The sequence below is a fragment of the Triticum urartu genome, chromosome 7A (assembly GCF_056163025.1).
Source record: "Triticum urartu cultivar PI428250 chromosome 7A, HENAU_Tu73, whole genome shotgun sequence".
Classification (NCBI taxonomy): Eukaryota; Viridiplantae; Streptophyta; class Magnoliopsida; order Poales; family Poaceae; genus Triticum; species Triticum urartu.
Window position 1 is genome coordinate 625,383,214 of NC_141879.1, and position 7,670 is coordinate 625,390,883.

Here is a 7,670-nt window from a genome sequence, read left to right on the forward strand (position 1 = left end):
CAAGCTAGCAAGTGCCTCTGTCAAGGTAGGAGGAGTTGTACGACTAAGCAACTGAGTGCGAATGTTCTCAAAGTTTTGTTTCAGACCCATCACAAACTGAAAGACAAGAGTCCGATGCTCATATTCTTCCTTGGCCACACACGACTTACATCCAACACTACTCTTCGGAACCATGGAACATAGCTGACCAGTAATGCGAGTAAAAACCCTTCTTCGATGGACATGTCTTGCTGCTGCTGAGTGTTGTGTAAATTCTGCAACAGTGAAAAATGGAGAGCACCGCTAGGCTGAATGTACCGCTGCTCAAAATACTTCCACATTTCTTTGGCTGAAGTGTGATGCTCAAGACTCATTCTGAGTGAGGGATGAACACCCAGAACTAAAGCGCCCATGACACGATGTTCTGATACCATGTTCAATATTGTGAAAGATAGACAAAAAGTAGAGTTTCTGTATGGAGAGGAAGAAGCTAGAAGTAGAGGGTTACATGGGCCTGGGCCTTACACGGCTCTGGACTACAGCCTATACATGTGTACATAGGGTGCTCCCTTAACAATAACAATCAGAATTTGGTTACTGGATACACATAACTGTATGTTGGGAATATGTTAATTGTGGTTTCTATGATTGTATGCTGACCTGCTTTTACTCGTTGCCGCCTCCTCAAGATCGATTAGTTGGAAAAATTTAAATCCGGGGCGAGTTTCCAAATATCAAATTCATGCTGTGGAGACATTTCTCTTACCGACATCTACTAATTTCTATTACTCATTTTTTATAGCATCTGATATTGACTTGGGTAGCCAGACAACTAAACTAGCAAGTAAAAAGCAGTTTTTTAGGCAGTACAATTAGAGGCAGTTGAGATACTTATAAAAAAATTATATGCAATAAAGAGCAGTTTTCTTTGGGCAATACAATAAGAGGCAGCTACGATACTTACAAAAAAATGCAGCCAAACCTCACGGGCCCTCACGGGCCGGCCCAGGAGACGCATAAACGCTCCACAAAACCGATCCGGTGCGGGGATCTTATCTTAGTAGGTCAGACTTACGGATCTACATGCTCCCTGCAGCTGCATCGTCTTCTCCGCATGGCGGCGCCTTCTTCAACTGAACTCCGCATCGCCTCTTCGATTCGCCCTACGCAGATGAACTCCACCGACCAGGTCAGTCCCCGCTTATGCACGGTCATAGATCGCGTTTATTTTCCCCTTTGGACTCTAAATACGTGCCCACATCTGGGGATTTCAGGTCGCCATGGTCGCCGACCAGCTCCTTGATCAGAACACGATGGCCGCCGATGAGCTCCATGATCAGATCACGCTGGCGCCCGAGCTGCGGGGGCTTGCATAGGTGAGCTGACACACGTCAAATCCCCCCTCTGATTTTACTAGATGACTGACAAAAAAACTGATTGACATAGCATCTCACATCCGTCTCTAAAGAGAAACACATGTCTCATCTAGGGGCTGTGCATACTCAGGCTGACCACGTTCAATTTTAAACCTATCTCATTTACATGTGATTGGTGTAGTTGATAGTCTTGTAGATGTTTCTTCAGTTAATGTTATGTTGTCTGAACCTTTCATGCAACTATATTTCCTTTTCCATAGACCACACATTTGGATACCTGCTGTTGCTCTCTGTATGGTTACATGGTTCTTGCTTCTTGGTTGTCCAGCGTGTGGGTATGGCGTACCTGTGTTATTGACATGCCACGTGTCCGGTCGTCATCAATGGTGAGGACGCTGTTGGGGCTGGGGCTGCGTTGGTAGCTGGTCGTAGGCGTGGCCGTGGGCGGTCTGGCAGTGGCCCGACCGGTCGGGGCCGTGGGCAGGCTGACCCTAGGGGATTCAATGGTGACGATGCCTTTGCTTCTGATCCTGTCGCTGGCACCTAATTGTTAGTTCGCAAGTACCATCCGTTGTATGCATTCCACATAAGAGCAAAACGCATAGTTCCCATTTCCATCTCAAGCAGACAACATCCATGAATGTCTATGTAGAAAAAGGGAGACAAGTCACATCTTCAGATTACTTTGAACTACTACCAACCTGATAGCCCCGTCGATGGTAGCAAGGCAAAGTGCAACTTCAGATTGCAGAGCCTCTCAGAAGATGGCATGACTAGCTCTTATACAAAATGTTCTTTGTGTAGCGCGTGAGTGATTACAGTAGCATAACGGTGATGGGCTGTGCTTGACAAGCTCAAGTAGTGCACCAGCACCTAATCCTTAGTTCGCAAATCTTTTTGTTTCAACACAAGGCCAATTTATTCAGTGGAGCAACATGTTTTTAAACATCCTTCTTCCCTGGGTCCAGTTTGTTTTCCATCTTAGAGTAGCTTGATTTAGTTTGATCAACATAACATAAACTTATTGTTCCCTGCTTTACAAATCAATGCAATGACTTGTGATATTAGTCTTTATCCCCCAATTGTTTAAACCTTTTCCTTCCTCTGCAGGAAGATGACTATGTAATACTGATTCCTCTTTCCCACATCTTTGCCCTCATGCTGCGAGCTCTCAAGTTGCCCCCTGCGACTTACCAACACAAGCCATATCCGGGCAATGAGTCTTGTGTGACGGTTACTTTCAATTCATCGTTGCAATTGATCGATGGTTTACTTGTTCCAACCTCAATATCTGGTGTGATCTCAAAAAACTGTGATGAAGCAGACGACAGTGCTGCTATGGCAGCCATTAAGTTTATGGAGGATGTATGTGGCAAGGAAGTCAGGGATTATCACTACATCCATGTTAAAAGGCTGGAAAGTAAGGTGACACACCTAATAAGGTTGCTGGTTGCAGCAAACAAAACAATAAAGAAGGCACGCAGAGGATGGTACTATGCTGCCAGATATATGAACTCGTATTCCAACCAGATACAGAATACGACCGTTACTCGGTACCTAAGAGGGCATGACAGCACCAAATGGGCTATGAAAACGGCACTCGCAAGCACGGGAAAGTTGGCAAAAAGGCTACGTTATATTGGCATGAAATCCGAGCAGCGCCTAGAGACCACGGTCTGGTGATCTTCGGTCAGCGCATCGTACCCAGCATGTTTACAGATCATTGCCTTTGCCCTTTTGATGTTCTTTTGAACAAAAACTACATATTCTATGGATTGTTGTTATTGTCAAGTGTACTTTCTGTTGTTATCGTTAAGTGTGGTTTCTATGAATGTATGTTGTTTGGTGACTTCCCATGTTGTGCACGTGAATGATCTTTGTTTCCAACGGATTCTTCGGTGATTCTTCCTGTTATATATGAATCTCCTTTAATTTTTTATATGGATTCATTCCATTCTGTTTCATCTTTATCTTACTTACAGTTATTGATTTTACAGTCAGCTCCTGGCATCGTTAAATCGTGCTTTATTTAGCTCACAACAACCTGACATTAACCCTCTTGGCTCACTTACACAGATTATAACATTTATCTATACTTTGTGATGCAATGGCTTCATGGGTGAGTGTTTCGAGGTTTCTCAGGTTGCGGCATTAAGCCAGTACCAATATTTTTAGTTACATTCTGCCTAACATCTATTGTAACTCCAGTTCATTCAAACGTTCTTAATCCCATTAAGATACACGGTGGTAATATCATCCTTTCATTGCCTTTTTTATCATCCGAATAGCACCGTAAGTCACTAATACCTTGACATTACCCGTTTGATCAAAATGTTCGGACAGGCACCCTCGCGCGAAGGCGTGTTGCCGATCTAGGGCTTATGCAAATGATTTTACTTTGCTTTCTGGCTAAAAATGTCCAATTCCCTGCATCACACTGCCTAAATTAATGCCTCCAGTAATCATGCTAAAAAAGTAAACGGGGATGACAGTTCTTCGCTCTGAAATTATTTTCCCATCCAAATTGCAAAACGGACAGTTAATTATGTGTTTATAGTTAGTTTTCATTGTATAGATGAAAAACATACTAAATAATAATTCCAAATCCATGTCCATCTGTCCATGCCTCACACCTGTTTTACCTTCCACAACAAATAATGGTTTATTTCCTTAGATACACACACTATTGGCATTCGTTTTTTTATGGAGCTAAATCGATTTTTTATTGATCAAATTCCACATGGAGAAGGATACAAAAATGGCAATGGGATTTGTCCATCCAATCTCATGGCCCTGATCCACTGAATGTGAAAACTTGACTAACCTATTGCTTTACATCAGAAGCAATTTTGGAGCATTAAATTATAAAATAAAAATTTTGCTGTAAAAAAATGGAGTGTATTACAAAGAAACAGCCAAATTGACTTGTAAAATGAAGTAAAAGTGAAGATACGGGGTTTGCTATTTCATGGATATGTAGATTTGTGATCATGTGAATATTCGAAATAACAATAAGAGTGGTTCTTTTGTGAAATTTGCTGTTCTCTTTGCATAATCCTGTCATGCAAATCCTATATTGCCTTGTTTTTGTTACATCTCTTTTGCCAAGAGAGTGGTTTTTCTACACCCACCCTCCGTGCACCCACGCATGAAAACATACCAAAACATTTTGAAAAAATATAAAAAAATTGTGGAAATGATCATCATCAAATGTTAGAGAGGCTTGCCAAGTTTCGTGGTCAAATGATATCCGAGGAGAATTGTACTCCCTCGGTCCCAAAATAAGTGTCTCAACTTTATTCTAACTTTAATACAAAGTTGTACTAAGGTTAAGACACTTATTTTGAGACGGAGGGAGTACCAAAGAAGAACAGAATTACAAATTTTGGCCAAACAGTGCACATACATTTTGGGTAATTTTGTTTTTATCGTATATAGTTCCTCGAATGTCATTTGACCACTAAAATTTGCAACCCTCTCTAATATTTGTTGATCACATTTCCACAAAGTTTCAGATTTTTTAAAATGTTTTGGTATCCATTCAGCTACTACTTTCCCTTTTGCCAACCGTATCACAGCATATGTGTTACTTTGGCTGGAAAAAGATGTGCATTTCTCATAATAAAATAAAGATTTTACTTTAAATAAAATGGAGTGTATTACTAAGAAACAGCCAAATTGAGTTGTAAAAATAAAAGTGAAAGTGGGACGAGGGCTGGGGGCTTAACTAAAAGTTGTACCATGCCTGAGTTTAAATAAATTTTAGTTAGTAGATGCCTCAGTCCAAATACATGTACATTATATGATGAATGTGGTCGAATAAGCTTGTGTTTAGATATTGAATCGTCGTTCCTCCTTTTACTGTGGTTAATTACTGTGTACAACTAGACCTGTTGCTAATGAAAACTGCTCGCCCCATCTGCAGGGCAATGTGACCACCGCAGTCAAGGCTGGAGTCAGGTTGGAAATCCCAAATAGGGCTGTGCTCGATAGCAAGGTGAGCTATGTTTCCACGTTTGCTAGATTCAGAAATGAGGTATAAATATATATGCTCCTTTAGTAAGTGATAGCCTAGATTATATATTCCACAATAGTAATTTCTCAAGGGAAAAGAACAACAGCCAGAACCTAGAATGCAGATGCATCGTGCATGTTACGACTTATAATGTAAAATTACAGTTATTGTGCATCTCTGCCTTGTCTAAGACTGAACGTAAAAGCTGCTTGTGGTTAGTAATATTAGTTAATAGATGACCCAGGCCAAATATACGCACACTATGCGCTATATGTGGTTCCATAAGCTCGTGCTTGGAAATTGAGTCATACTTCGCTTGTTATATCGTCTCTTGAGTTCTCTGTCGTCGAAACTTGTCCCCGTCTCTGCTGAACACCTTCGAAACACTATTCCAAAAAAGATTCTTAAAAGAATACTTGCACGAACTTTTTAAGTATACAAGGTTTGCAAATGTAGGCCTCCTTTGATCATAGGACAAGGATGGGAATAGGAACTTCATAGGAAAGTTGTACGGCATGAATCTCGATTCCTATTAGAAAATAGATGTCATGTGATGCATAAGATATGAATTTTTTCTCGGTATAGACCAACGTTTTTCTTTTCTTTCCTTTGGAAGCATTTAGATTCGTTATGTCTAATTGACTATGGAATTTGGTTGTGCAGCTGAAAGTTTACTGTATAGTCTGCTACTTTGTTTGTATATAGAAAAACATGCAACTTTCCAACATGCTTCACGCTGCTGGAAATATCTTGAAGGAAATTAACATCTTTCTGTCTGCCTACTCCAACAAAGATACACTCGCTCGAACTCATTTAATCTGCTATTACTCATCTGCAGGGGCTCACAGTTAAACAAGAAGAACATGCTACAGACAGTGATGTTGAGGCTGCCTATACACCACAGGCCCATGCCACCTACAACAATCACAGTAATTACCTTGTGGGAATTTTGTCATTACCAGATTTGACTAACGTATCCTCATTTCGTTCCACTTAACTTGTGCAGACCAGTTCCTCTGTAAAAAGCACAAGCAGCCATTTGAGTACATCGACCGGCCCTTGTCATCGGATTGGATCCCAGATTATAAACGAGAAGAAATCCATCTAAAACCAGGGGAATTCATTATTCGCGGTACAAACTCTATCGTACTTTCCTTCCTATTGATCGGTTGTAAATCGTTAACAACTATATGATTGTAACAAATTACGTAGGTGAGCCTTGCATCGGTTATGCTGATGAGTTTAGCCCGTACTGTGTGTACGGAAATGAAGTGAAGTTGTACAACAATAATCTTAAGAAGCTGCGCAAGCTAATTAAAAACAAGAGAACACCTAACAGCTACTATGTCTGCCACATGACAAAGACCTTTGCAACCCCTGGAAAAAGAATGGTTAGCACTAAAAAATCCTTTACATTGTTTCAGTCCATCTTATGCTGCACCATTACATACTAATCAGCGTTTGCCTTGCCTTGTAGTATTTCCTGGTGCCCTTCTCTAAAGGCAGTATCTACCCACATATGGATGCCAGCCAGCAATGAATTGCCAGTGAGCAATGGAGATGGTACTGTCAACGCCACAGTTCGCTTCATCAAAGGCGTCGACAACAGAGCCACCATCACAAAGAACTGGAGCGCTTTCTTTCAGAAGGCAGAAATGAAAGAGGGCCGGGTCTATGCCTTTGCGTTCAAATGCTCAACGAAGGGGCTGCGCCTGATCGTCTATCCCCTATATGGAGATCCATGAATATCTGTTGAGTCTATCCTAGGGTATACTTTTGGAGCGCGTGTAGCAAAGCAGCAATGTCATTTCTATGTCCTTCCATCTGTTGATCTCTCTCAAAACTGTTTCTTCCTTTGCTGTAAATTATTGTTCTTAACTACAATGTCTCCGTAGAAGCGGTTTGAATTAATATGTTGACAGACCACCCTCCCTTATTGTGAAAGAGATAGTCTTTTGGGATGAATTTACTTATATATCTGGTATCTACTCGGTTTCTTAACTTTAGATGGTCTTTCGAACAGTGAACATGCCTAGCCTTTAGTCCTAGCTAACCCAACTGTTAAATGGAGACCGCTAAGCTACAGCCCACGTCTTTGTTATTTTATCCTCTGCACTTTTGGTTCACATCCTGTAACCCCAGCACTCTGCTATCAAACATAATTAGAACATGCAAACATGTAATTACCATGATTCATTTTAAGTGTGCTGTATGAATTAACCCTGTTTAATTGGGTTACTGACCGCTGTACGATACCCTTAGTTTTTTTCCCCATGATCAAAAAACCTTAACTTCTCTTT

General features: G+C 41.0%; 2 protein-coding genes across 2 annotated transcripts; both read left to right on the forward strand.

The window, feature by feature from the left end:
* The first annotated feature begins 1,093 nt into the window (after positions 1 to 1,093).
* LOC147960770 (uncharacterized) lies at positions 1,094 to 3,204 on the forward strand. Its single transcript, XM_087533542.1, has 3 exons — positions 1,094 to 1,168; positions 1,254 to 1,349; positions 2,466 to 3,204. The coding sequence occupies exons 1-3, from the start codon at positions 1,094 to 1,096 to the stop codon at positions 3,036 to 3,038; spliced, it is 744 nt and encodes a 247-aa protein (XP_087389668.1). The 3' UTR covers positions 3,039 to 3,204.
* Positions 3,205 to 3,323: 119 nt separating this feature from the next.
* Positions 3,324 to 7,339, forward strand: LOC125521863 (uncharacterized). The gene is made up of 6 exons (XM_087535330.1): positions 3,324 to 3,474; positions 5,281 to 5,352; positions 6,209 to 6,299; positions 6,377 to 6,502; positions 6,583 to 6,761; positions 6,848 to 7,339. The coding sequence occupies exons 1-6, from the start codon at positions 3,463 to 3,465 to the stop codon at positions 6,908 to 6,910; spliced, it is 543 nt and encodes a 180-aa protein (XP_087391456.1). The 5' UTR covers positions 3,324 to 3,462; the 3' UTR covers positions 6,911 to 7,339.
* The last annotated feature ends 331 nt before the right edge of the window (positions 7,340 to 7,670 follow it).

What these genes read in the sequence shown, in the direction of transcription:
- LOC125521863 (XM_087535330.1), top strand. An exon ending in TGCCACCTACAACAATCACA is followed by an intron (nt 6,300 to 6,376) that starts GTAATTACCTTG and finishes TAACTTGTGCAG; the next exon opens with ACCAGTTCCTCTGTAAAAAG. An exon ending in CAACCCCTGGAAAAAGAATG is followed by an intron (nt 6,762 to 6,847) that starts GTTAGCACTAAA and finishes CTTGCCTTGTAG; the next exon opens with TATTTCCTGGTGCCCTTCTC.
- LOC147960770 (XM_087533542.1), top strand. Translation starts at nt 1,094, where the DNA reads ATGGCGGCGCCTTCTTCAACTGAACTCCGCATCGCCTCTTCGATTCGC. An exon ending in AGATGAACTCCACCGACCAG is followed by an intron (nt 1,169 to 1,253) that starts GTCAGTCCCCGC and finishes TGGGGATTTCAG; the next exon opens with GTCGCCATGGTCGCCGACCA. An exon ending in CGCCCGAGCTGCGGGGGCTT is followed by an intron (nt 1,350 to 2,465) that starts GCATAGGTGAGC and finishes CTTCCTCTGCAG; the next exon opens with GAAGATGACTATGTAATACT.